A 12,959-nucleotide genomic window follows, 5' to 3' on the forward strand; every position below is an offset into this window, starting at 1 on the left:
AATCAGTTGCTTCAAGCCTGCTATGCAGGCTGGAGCAGCAGAGCACTGTTAACACTGATCAATGCTATGCTATGGCATAGCATTGATCAGTATATGCAATTAGAAAATTGCATGGTATAGCCCCTTATGGGGACAAAAAAAAAGTCCCCCACAATCAGGCATCTTATCCCCTATCCTTTAGATAGGGGATAAGATGCCTAGAGGCGGAGTAGCCCTTTAAGGGGTTATACCACACGGTCATATATATTGGCGTATACATAAAAAATACCAAAATCCAAAACTGTGTATTTTTGATCGCTTTGTATACCCGAAAAAAATGCATAACAATTGATCAAAAAGTCCCATCAAAACAAAAACTACATATCAAGGCGCAAAAAATGAGCCCCATATACAGAAAAATAGAAAGTAATAATTTCCGTACAAAAAGTTATATTTACAAAGTAAAATTGGTGGCGCAAAAAACAAGTCCTGATATGGTTCTGTAGGTGAAAAATGTATTAAAGGAGTAGTCCAGTGGTGATTCAGTGGTGAGCAACTTATCCCCTATCCTAAGGATAGGGGATAAGTTGCAGATCGCGGGGGGTCCGACCCCTGGGGCCCCCCGCGATCTCCTGTACGGAGCCCCGACAGCCCGCTGGAAGGGGGCGTGTCGACCTCCGCACGAGGCGGCGGCCGACACGCCCCCTCAATACAACTCTATGGCAGAGCCGAAGCGCTGCCTTCGGCAATCTCCGGCTCTGCCATAGAGATGTATTGAGGGGGCGTGTCGGCCGCCGCCTCGTGCGGGGGTCGACACCCGCTATCTCAGCGGAGAGCCGGGGCCCCGTACAGAGAGATCGCAGGGGGCCCCAGCGGTCGGACCCCCCGCGATCTCAAACTTATCCCCTATCCTTAGGATAGGGGATAAGTTTTTCACCACTGGACTACCCCTTTAAGTGTTATGAGTTTTAGAAGGGGAGGAGAAAAAACGAAAGTGCAAAAATGAAAAAACCTGTGGTCCTGAAGGGGATAAGATTGAAGTAATTTACAAATCTGTTCAACTTCCTGGCACCAGCTGATTGTTTTCCACCGGAGTACCCCTTTAACCCCTTAAGGACCAGGCCATTTTACACCTTAGGACCAGAGCATTTTTTGCACATCTGACCACTGTCACTTTAAACATTAATAATTTTGGAATGCTTTTAGTTATCATTCTGATTCCGAGAGACTGTTTTTTCGTGACATATTCTACTTTAACATAGCGGTAAAATTTTGTGGTAACTTGCATCCATTCTTGGTGAAAAATCCCCAAATTTGATGAAAAATTAGAAAATTTAGCATTTTTCTAACTTTGAAGCTCTCTGTTTGTAAAGAAAATGGATATTCCAAATAAAAACATTTTTGATTCACATAAACAATATGTCTACTTTATGTTTGCATCATAAAATTTATGAGTTTTTCCTTTGAAAGACACCAGAGGGCTTCAAAGTTCAGCAGCAGTTTTTCACGAAATTTTCAAACTCACTATTTTTCAGGGACCAGTTCAGGTTTGAAGTGGATTTGAAGGGTCTTCATATTAGAAATACCCCACAAATGACCCCATTATAAAAACTGCACCCCCAAAGTATTCAAAATGACATTCAGTCAGTGTTTTAACCCTTTAGGTGTTTCACAGGAATAGCAGCAAAGTGAAGGAGAAAATTCACAATCTTCATTTTTTACACTCGCATGTTCTTGTAGACCCAATTTTTGAATTTTTACAAGGGGTAAAAGGAGAAAATGTATACTTATATTTGTAGCCCAATTTCTCTTGAGTAAGCACATACCTCATATGTCTATGTAAATTGTTCGGCGGGCGCAGTAGAGGGCTCAGAAGTGAAGGAGCGACAAGGGGATTTTGGAGAGTACGTTTTTCTGAAATGGTTTTTGGGGGGCATGTTGCATTTAGGAAGCCCCTATGGTGCCAGAACAGCAAAAAAAAAAAAACACATGCCATACCATTTTGGAAACTAGACCCCTTGAGGAATGTATCAAGGAATTAAGTGAGCCTTAATACCCCACAGGTGTTTCACGACTTTTGCATATGTAAAAAATATATATATTTTTTTCACTAAAATGTGTGTTTCCCCCCAAATTTCACATTTTTGCAAGGGTTCACAGCAGAAAATACCCCCCAAAATTTGTAACCCCATCTCTTCTGAGTATGGAGGTACCCCATAAGTTGACCTGAAGAGCACTACGGGCGAACTACAATGCTCAGAAGAAGAGGAGTCATATTTGGCTTTTTGAGAGCAAATTTTGCTCGGGGGGCATGTCGCATTTAGGAAGCCCCTATGGTGCCAGAACAGCAACAAAAAAAAACACATGGCATACCATTTTGGAAACTAGACCCCTTGAGGAACGTAATAAGGAATAAAGAGAGCCTTAATACCCCACAGGGGTTTCATGACTTTTGCATATGTAAAAAAAAATAATAATTTTCACTAAAATGTGTGTTTCCCCCCAAATTTCAAATTTTTTCAAGGGTTAATAGCAGAAAAGACCCCCCCAAAATTTGTAACCCCATCTCTTCTGAGTATGGAAATACCCCATGTGTGGACGTCAAGTGCTCTGCTGGCGCACTACAACGTTCAGAAGAGAAGGAGCGCCATTGAGCTTTTGGGAAAAAAATTGTTTGGATTGGAAGTTGGGGGCCATGTGCGTTTACAAAGCCCCCCATGGTGCCAGAACAGTGGACCCCCCACATGTGACCCTATTTTGGAAACTACACCCCTCACAGAATTTAATAAGGGGTGCAGTGAGTATTTACACCCCACTGACGTTTGACAGATCTTTGGAACAGTGAACTGTGCAAATGAAAAATAAAATTTTTCATTTTCACGGACCACTGTTCCAAAGATCTGTCAGACACCTGTGGGGCGTAAATGCTCACTGTACCCCTTATTACATTCCGTGAGGGGTGTAGTTTCCAAAATGGGATCACATGTGGGTATTTATTTTTTTGCGTTTATGTCAGAACCGCTGTAAAATCAGCCACCCCTGTGCAAAGCACCAATTTAGGCCTCAAATGTACATAGTGCGCTCTCACTCCTGAGCCTTGTTGTGCGCCCGCAGAGCATTTTACGACCACATATGGGGTATTTATGTACTCAGGAGAAATTGCGTTGCAAATTTTGGGGGTCTTTTTTTCCTTTTAACGCTTGTGAAAATAAAAAGTAAAGGGCAACACCAGCATGTTAGTGTAAATTTTTTAATTTTTTTTACACTAACAAGCTGGTGTAGCCCCAACTTTTCTTTTTCATAAGGGGTAAAAGGAGAAAAAGCCCCCCAAAATTTGTAGTGCAATTTCTCCCAAGTACGGCGATACCCCATATATGGCCCTAAACTGTTTCCTTGAAATACGACAGGGCTCCGAAGTGAGAGAGCACCATGCGCATTTGAGGACTAAATTAGGGATTGCATAGGGTGGACATAGGGGTATTCTACGCCAGTGATTCCCAAACAGGGTGCCTCCAGCTGTTGCTAAATTCCCAGCATGCCTGGACAGTCAGTGGCTGTCCGGAAATGCTGGGAGTTGTTGTTTTGCAACAGCTGGAGGCTTCGTTTTGGAAACACTGCCATACAATACGGTTTTCATTTTTATTGGGGGGACAGTGTAAGGGGGTGTATATGTAGTGTTTTACCATTTATTTTGTGTTAGTGTAGTGTAGTGTTTTTAGGGTACATTCGCACTGACGTGTTACGGTGAATTTCTCGCTAGGAGTTTGAGCTGCAGCGAAAAATTTGCCGCAGCCCAAACTTGAAGCAGGAAACTTACTGTAAACCTGCCTCTGTGAATTTACCCTGTACGCTCACATGGGGGGGCAAACCTCCAGCTGTTTCAAAACTACAACTCCCAGCATGTACTGACAGACCGTGCATGCTGGGAGTTGTACTTTTGCAACAGCTGGAGACACAGTAGTTGGAAAACCTTCAGTTAGGTTCTGTTACCTAACTCAGTATTTTCTAACCAGTGTGCCTCCAGCTGTTGCAAAACTACAACTCCCAGCATGTACTGATCGCCGAAGGGCATGCTGGGAGATGGAGTTATGCAATAGCTGGAGGTACGCAACTACAACTCCCAGCATGCCGGGACAGCTGATTGCTGTTTGGACATGCTGGGATTTGCAGTTTTGCAACATCTGGAGGGCTACAGTTTTAGAGAACACTGCAAAGTGATCTCCAAACTGTGGTCCTCCAGCTGTTGCAAAACTACAATTCCCAGCATGCCCTGACAGCAAACAGTTGTTTGGGCATGCTAGGAGTTGTAGTTTTGCAAGATCTGGAGGGCTACAGTTTTTGGGACCACTATGTAGTGGTCTCGAACTGTAGCCCTCCAGCTGTTGCAAAACTACATATTCCAGTATGCCCAAACAGCTGTCTGGGCATGCTGGGAGTTGTAGTTTTGCAACATCTGGAGGGCTACAGTTAGAGACCACTGTATAATGGTCTCAAACTGTACCCTCCAGATGTTGCTAGGCAACTCACCGGCTTCCGTCGGATCCAGCCGCACGTCATCGCCGCCCGCCGATCTCCGTCGCCCGCAGCATCCGTCGCCCGCCCGGATTGGTAAGTGGATCTTCGGCGCCGGTCCCCGTCCTGCCCCACCTATTGTGGGAAGGCAGGACGGGGAGAACGAAAGTAAACCCCCCTGCTCCCGATCTGCTATTGGTGGTCGCGTCTAGACCACCAATAGCAGGGATAGGAGGGGTGGCACGACGCACGGCGGAGACCAGAACTGCCCATGACGTAAATGTACGTCCTTGGTCCTTAAGACCCAGGGTGTCGGGACGTACCGTTACGTCATGGGTCCTGTAGGGGTTAAAGGGGTACTCCGGAGAAAACCTTTTTTCTTTTAAATCATCTGGTGGCAGAAAGTTAAACATATTTGTAAATTACTTCTATTAAAAATTTTTTATCCTTCCCGTACTTATTAGCTGCTGAATACTACAGAGGAAATTCTTTTCTTTTTGGAATGCTCTCTGATGACATCACGAGCATAGTTCTCTCTGCTGATGTTATTATAATAATAATGCTTTATTTATTGTTCTTTGTAAGATTTTAACCCAAGATTTTGAACCCACTGCAAGGCACCAGTGCTAACCACTGAGCCACCATGCTGCCCTTAGCATACATCTACTATGCATGGTTGCTAAAATGGACAGAGATGTCAGCAGAGAGCACTGTGCTCGTGATGTCATCAGTGTTCCAAAAAGAAAGGAATTTCCTCGGTAGCATTCAGCAGCTAATAAGTACTGGAAGGATTAAGATTTTTAATAGAAGTAATTTACAAATATGTTTAACTTTCTGCCACCAGTTGATTTAACAGAAAAAAGGTTTTCCCCGGAGTACCTCTTTAATGGGTCGTACATTTACATGCAGTCTAACGACCTCCAATAGGCGGCACTTCTGAGTCCTTATGGAGAAGAAAACTATTGCATCATCTTTACATGACATTGACGTCACTTTCTGGACTACAGGATAACGTCACCGCTCAGTCACAGCACAGCCCTTCCAAAGGATCCAGGCGATGACGACATTCAGCCAATCACGCACAAGCTACACGGACTCCACAGTCACGTGCTCTTTGCTGGGAATCTCCCTTCGGTCTGCCATCTGCGTGGTCACATGATGCACGTCATAGGGGGCGTGTCCTTGTCGGGAGTAGGCTATCGCGTAGAGTGCTGTGGTCTGGATGACAGGTGAGAGGACGCAGGTGAGAGCTCTCCCCTCCATATATCCTCTGTACAGTATACGCCCCCACGTGACACCCTGTCTGCCTATACACCTTATAATCCCGTCCATGTGGCAAGGAATGTGTGTATGTCCGTGTCATAGAGCTGTGCAAAACTTGTATGTTATGGAGGGACAGGGGCATGACAGCAGGAGTGAATAGCGATCTAGGAAGTAGTGACCTGTCATTCGTGTAGTTCTCCAGCACCTTTCCTGCTGCCCTCTTCACATGTCACGTGCTTGTACGTGTCCGTGACCCATGACCTCTCGCTGTCTGATTGTGTATACTTTCTCTTTCCTTATTGGTGCTGGATAACTGGCTATTGCTATGTTTACATATCTGGCCATGGGAACCAGTCACATTACAGCTGGAAATGATTGTTTTTTTGTCCATGTTGAATTAGTATGGTGCCATGTCATTATGTTCAATGTATTATTGTCTCCTCAAGGAAACCCCCAGCCATGCCCCTAACCCAGTGTTTCTCAATTCCAGTCCTCAGGGCCCCCTAACAGGTCATGTTTTCAGGATTTCCTTAGTCTTTCACAGGTGATATAATTGTGGTGATGCCTGATTCACTGACCATAAATACCGTATTTACCGGGGTATACCACGCACCGGCCTATAACACGCACCCTCTTTTACCAAGGATATTTGGGTAAAAAAAGTTTTTGGGTAAAATGAGGGTGCGTGTGTGTGCATGCGTATACCCCGATACACCCCCAGGAAAGGCAGGGGGAGTGGGGCCGTCGCTGCCCGCTTCTCTCCCCCTGCCTTTCCTGAGGTCTAGAGCCCTGCTGCCACCGCTACTCTCCCGCTGGCTATCTGCGCCGCTGCCCGTTCTCTCCCCCTGACTAACGGTGCCGACGCACCATTGTCGGCGCCGATAGCCAGGGGGAGAGAAGCGGCACTGGCAATGGGGCAGCGGCGCCAATAGCCAGGGGGAGAGAAGGGGCAGCGGCACCCATTGCCAGTGCCGCTGCCCCGTTGCCTCCCCCATCCCCGGTTGTATAATTACCTGTTGCCGGGGTAGGGTCCGTTCTGCTTCAGGCCTCCGGTGTGCGTCCCCTGTGTCGTTGATATGCACTGCACGGCACGGCGCAATGACGAGTGACGTCATTGCGTCTCGCAGCGCATAGCAACGACGCAGGGGACGCACACCGGAGGCCTGAAGCAGAACGGACCCGACCCCGACAACAGGTAATTATACAACCGGGGATGGGGGAGGCAACTGGGCAGCGGCGCCGGCAATGAGTGCCGCTGCCCCTTCTCTCCCCCTGGCTATCGGCGCCGGCAATGGGGCGCTGGCACCGATAGTCGGGGAGAGAACGGGCAGCGGCACCGATAGCCAGGGGGAGAGAAGGGCCGGCAGCAGGGCTCTAGACCCCAGGACAGACAGGGGCAGAGAAGCTGGCAGCGGTAGCGGTCTCTGCATCTGCAAAGCCGCTGCAGTTCATTGATTGAAATCCTGAAAACACAACCTGTTAGGGGGCCCTGAGGACTGGAATTGAGAAACACTGCCCTAACCACACCCTCGACCACACCCCTAACCACATACCCTTATTAGCATGACATACTATATAAGTGATTACAGTGCATTTATATCTGGTGATGCCCTTATATAATGCCTAAATAATCCTGTCACACTATAACTGCTATCACAACCATTATAGACCATATAAGCAATTACAGTGCAGTTAGGCTGCTTTCACACTGTAAAACAAGTTCCGTTATGACCGCCTGTTATGAAATCAGCAGTTATACGCCGGTACTAAATCACTAACTGCCGTTAGAAAATCCCATTATAGTTTATGGGGTTTTTCTCATTGCCGTTTTAACCCGTTATCGCCCGTTATTAATAACGGCCATTATTTTGTGATGGGCGATAGTAACGGGAGAATTAGTGCATGCACTATTTCTCCCGTTCATTCACCCGTCACAAAATAACATCCGTTATTAATAACGGGCGATAACGGGTTAAAACGGTTATTAGAAAAATCCAATAGACTATAATTAGTGATTTAGTACCGGCCGTATAACTGCCGATTTCATAACGGGCATTCATAACGGAACTTGTTTTACAGTGTGAACGCAGCCTTACATCTGCTCTGTCAAACTTCCACCAAGTGCTGCATGTAACTGTAGGCGCCTCATTAGGATGTTTTTACTATTGTGCCTCTTTATGCATTTGAGCTTGTTCCAACATTGTTTGGTTCTGAAAAAGACGATGATCCAGCACTTGGAAACTGCTAAAACCGGCCATAGCAACAGACGCGTTTCGGTGACTTTTCTGTGCATTGTGTGCCATGCCGGGCACAGATCCGTGCACTACATTGGAGTGGATTCCTTTTTTTACATTTCGCATTGTTTGGTTCTATATGTAGGCAAAACTGTAGGCCCAAAATTGCCTACTGTAAAATATCAGCTGTATTTTGGGTCATTTGCATCCCCAAAAAAGCTTTATTTTGGCACAAACAGGCTAAAAAAGGGCCTGACTTTTAAAGGGTTTGTACCAAACAGTATGGGGACATGTTCAAAAACTTGCTGTATTTTGTGTTACATCTATATCAATCACCATTTTTTTGTCTCACACTTTCAAAGGTCCTTTGTGCTGCTTTGAAAATATGCAAGTTCATTTTCGTGTCTTTTATTTTTTTGTAAATCCCGTAAAATTCCAGTGGAAGGATATTGCGTAATATTTCATGATTGCTAGTGCCCAGACAAGTGATAACTGTGTGGATGAAGCATGTCCAGGGGTTGAATGTGAGTGCAGGTACAGTGACCATGTAAAAGAAAATAAATAGCATTTATCAATAAATAATATTTATACTACAAATCATTTCTTAAATAACACTTCCCCCCCCCAAAAAAAAACAAAAGAAAAAAAAAAAAACAGCAACCATATTTGTGATTTCTACACTAGCAAAGAGCTGGTGTGATATTTTTGATGTAAAATGGACTCTCACTCTTTGAAGATATCGTGCATGTGAAACATGAAATTTACATCACCACCCCCACTTTGCAAAACTGGTGTGACTTGTGTAAACCTTGGATCATTCTCATGTAAAACACTTTGAATATTTGATGGAAACTTTTTTTGTGCGAAACGTGAAATTTTCGATGTGAAGAGTTTTGAATAGGTCCCCCTATGTATTTTATATATCTGCTCAGGGAGGGGTAATTAAAAACGACAAAAAAAAAAAACACTTACTGTATATACTCGAGTATAAGCCGAGTTTTTCAGCATGATTTTTCGTGCTGAAAACGCCCCCCTCGGCTTATACTTGAGTGAACTCTCCGCCTGTCAATCCCTTCATCAGTGGTCTTCAACCTGCGGACCTCCAGATGTTGCAAAACTACAACTCCCAGCATGCCCGGACAGCCATCGGCTGTCCAGGCATGCTGGGAGTTGTAGTTTTGAAACCTCTGGAGGTCCGCAGGTTGAAGACCACTGTGGCCTTCGTCATCATCCAGCCCCACCTTTAGTTTTCTACTCACCTCCACTCGGCGGGAAGTTAGGGTGAGCTGGTCCGGGCCATCTATGCTGCAGGGACCTTACGGTGGGCCTCTTCTCCGCGCTTCAGCCCCGGACTAGTGACTTTGCCTTGACGACGCACAGGGACGTTCATGCGCAATGTCCCTGTGTGTCGTCGTCAAGGCAGTGTCACTAGTCCGGGGCCTAAATGCGGAGAAGAGGCCCTCCCGGTGAAAATGCACAACCCGCAACGACTAATCCTCCCCACCAGACGGTCCCTGCAGCATAGATGGCCCGGACCAGCTCACCCTAACTTCCCTGCCGAGGGGAGGGGAGTAGAAAATTAAAGTTGGGGCTGGATGATGACGAAGGCCACAGTGGTCTTCAACCTGCGGACCTCCAGAGGTTTCAAAACTACAACTCCCAGCATGCCTGGACAGCCGATGGCTGTCCGGGCATGCTGGGAGTTGTAGTTTTGCATCATCTGGAGGTCTGCAGGTTGAAGACCACTGATGAAGGGATTGAAGGGGGGGGATGATGATGGGGGTCTGGATGATTACATGGGGGGGGGGGGGGTGATGTATGTCCCACCCTAGGCTTCTAGTCGAGACAATAACTTTTCCTGGGTTTTTGGGGTAAAATTAGGGGCCTCGGCTTATATTCGGGTCGGTTTATACTCGAGTACATATGGTACCTTCCTCTCTTTTGTGTGGCCAGTATTAGGGCGCCTCAATTCCTGCTGTGCGGCGCTTCCACACCCACTCAGTAAGTCAGAGGCTGAAGAGGGAAACTGCTGTAGCTGCTGACTGGGCAGGTTGGCGTGTGACATCACATGCCTTAACTCTGAAGCGCCAAACAGCAGGGATCGGAGCTCTGTAATACAAGAAGAAGCTGGCAGTGAGGAAGGTAAGTGTATAATTTTTTTTTCCTGAGCACATGTATAAAATACAAATGCGGCCCAGATAATCCCTCTCATTTAATGTCTGTAAGAATTATGGATGCAAAAGTAATGTTTGACAACAAAGGGCCATGTACCCACTGAGTTCCATAGAAATCATAAGAAATATACAGCCCAATATACCGTGTGGGAGCAGAGCTTCAGAATCATAGTAGGAGTTTAGTGTTTCTATTCCCCAGATTATGTCATTCTCATTTATTGTGTATGGAATATGTAAGTGATAAATATGAATTGTGGGAAAATATTAATGTAACATACATAGTAAAGATCAAGAGAGACACAAGTCCATTAAGTTCAGGCCATGTTTACACCCCATATGCCGTATCTTTCTTTGCAGAGTTTACGACCATTTTTACAGTGTATGAACATGGACTCGTTCTATTGTCCTATAAATCTGTCTGTCCTGATCAGGCCGAGTACTTTTTAATGGTTTCAGGATTTTGGATTAGCATTCCTTTTGTATTTCGAAAATATAGTCATTTGGGAGAGACTTTAAGGGAGATTTATTAAAACCTGTGCAAAGGAAAAGTTGTCTAGTTGCCCATAGCAACCAATCATATTGCTTCTTTCATTTTTCACAGGCCTTCCTAAAAATGTAAGAAGCAATCTGATTGGTTGTTATGGACAACTGGGTAAGTTTTCCTCTGCACAGGTTTTGATAAATCTCCCCCTTTAACTCTATGGAAAACTACTGTCTATTAACTGTTGTTTTATGTGTTTATCTTATCTTTGCTCTGAACACATTGCAGTCTTTCTTGGTTTTGTTTTAGTTGTGCCTTTTGTACTTTAGCCCGAATCCTTCCTTCTTTACCAGTGAAGTTTCATGTGAGTGAATCAACATGTTTCTTTTATTCTTTTTAAGTGCATTACAGGGAGTATGACAAGATGAAAAGTTTTCCCATGTAGAGGAGGACTAGCAGATTATGAGAATAGAGGTCAAATTCCCCCCCAAATGCAGGGAGCGATAGCATTGCATAGCCACAGCTCCATTTACTCTATGGAAAGAGGAGTCTGATTGGCTAGCCTGTCTGTGTAAGCAGCCATTCAAATGGCAGAATTTCCACAGTGGACGATTCTGTCATGGAAATTTAAATTGTGGACTCCGCAAAAAGAATGAACAGCTTCATGTTCTCAACGCTGCAAAACCACACCTAACCTGCAGACCAAATGTGTTTGTTTTTTTTGTTTTTCTTAAATCATCTGTTTTTATAATGCTGGCTAACCCCTTTGAAGGGGTTATCCAGGAAAAAACTTTTTTTTTTTGTATATCAAGTGGCTCCAGAAAGTTAAACAGATTTGTAAATTACTTCTATAAAAAAATCGTAATCCTTTTAGTACTTATGAGCTGCTGAAGTTGAGTTATTTTCTGTCTAAGTGCTCTCTGATGACACCTGTCTTGGGAACTGTCCATAGTAGAAGCAAATCCCCATAGCAAACCTCTTCTACCCTGTGCAGTTCCCGAGACAAGCAGAGATGTCAGCAGAGAGCACTGTTGCCATACAGAGAAGAACAACTCAAATTCAGCAGCTGATAATTATTGGAAGGATTAAGATTTTTTAATAGAAGTAATTTACAAATCTGTTTAACTTTCTGGTGTCAGTTGATATATATAAAAAATGTTTTTTAATGGAATACCCCTTTAAGGAATTTCTAATAGATACACCATAAAAGTGTTTCATGGTGGAAACTTTCTTTAAAGAAGTCTGCCATCACATATCCACACATATACCGGTGTTGTGTCATACCGTTGACCTATCAGAAACCTCAACCACATCAATTCCAGCGACACAGTTTCAGCTGGCCCACTAACATGAGAATTACTATGCATGAGCCTGCACACCCCCCATCCCCGCTCTGTCAGAGATGATGGCACTCGCAGGCAGAAGCAATTGATGGCAGAGCCATTCTGCTCATTGTGCTTCTGCTTAAAGTGCTGCTCTTGCCAACCTAATGCTAAATGCACTTTGTGTATAGGGGGAGGGTTGGGGTGTAAGGTTAGGGTGCATTAACTTTTAACCCTATACACTGTCGCCCTCATAGGTGTGTTTAGCACTAGTTGGGTATAAGCAGCACCTTGAGCAGAAGAACAATGAGCAGAATGGCTCTGCCTTCGATTGCTTTTGCCTATAAAGGCAGTATGTGGTTTGTTGGCCATTGACACAATGGCACAATGAAGATTAGTCATGTATGTCGTATTGTGAGATTCTTACTGATCACTGAGAATATGATGTTTCCTTCCTCAATGCTGGCGTTGTGGGGTGGGGTTGGGTACAGTCTTCCATATCTTCTGGTCCTGTCCTCTTCTGGGTGACTATTGGAAGTTGGTGCAGCGCTTGGTCTTGGGCTCCCTGGGTGTCTCGGTCCTGCTGGACCCCTGAATATACCTTCTCTACATTTCCTATCCTGCCCTCCCTAAGAAACCTTTCAAACTTTTCATGCACATTACCCTGGCCACAAAACCTTAATTGCTAAATGTTGGAAGCGAACCCTTCCTCCCTCTGAGTCTGATCTACAGGCATGTATCCGAGAGATTTTTTCCTTGGAATACCTTACGGCCCTGTTGAATAACACTATTCCCTCTGTTCTCTCGGTCTGGGAACCTTGGGATTGTTTCTCTGACCGACAACCGCCTTGACCTGTTGGTCTAGTCTCCCCTTCTGCTTCTTTTCTCTTCTTCCCTTTCTTCTTTCTCCTGACCTGTGTCCTATGTTTTGTTTGGTGTTTGTCTATGTGGTCCTTTGGTGTTTTCCTTTCAACCCCCCCCCCCCCCCCCCCCT

The 12,959-nt window shown here is 45.0% G+C and overlaps 1 protein-coding gene across 7 annotated transcripts in view; it reads left to right on the top strand.

The window, feature by feature from the left end:
* Window positions 1-5,573: 5,573 nt before the first annotated feature.
* OPTN (optineurin) overlaps window positions 5,574-12,959 on the top strand; it is a 46,745-nt gene continuing 39,359 nt past the window's right edge. Inside the window, exons 1-2 of one of the 7 annotated variants that reach the window (XM_056573331.1) lie at window positions 5,699-5,734; window positions 10,953-11,007. In XM_056573331.1, the coding sequence (XP_056429306.1) occupies window positions 5,714-5,734; window positions 10,953-11,007 (76 nt within the window). In that variant the 5' untranslated portion in view covers window positions 5,699-5,713. Of the gene's footprint in view, window positions 5,735-8,344; window positions 8,523-10,763; window positions 10,815-10,952; window positions 11,008-12,959 lie in introns of those variants that run through there. The other 6 variants (XM_056573334.1, XM_056573332.1, XM_056573336.1 and 3 more) reach the window with 6 other exon arrangements.

This window comes from Hyla sarda, chromosome 4 (genome assembly GCF_029499605.1).
Source record: "Hyla sarda isolate aHylSar1 chromosome 4, aHylSar1.hap1, whole genome shotgun sequence".
In the NCBI taxonomy this organism is placed as follows: domain Eukaryota; kingdom Metazoa; phylum Chordata; class Amphibia; order Anura; family Hylidae; genus Hyla; species Hyla sarda.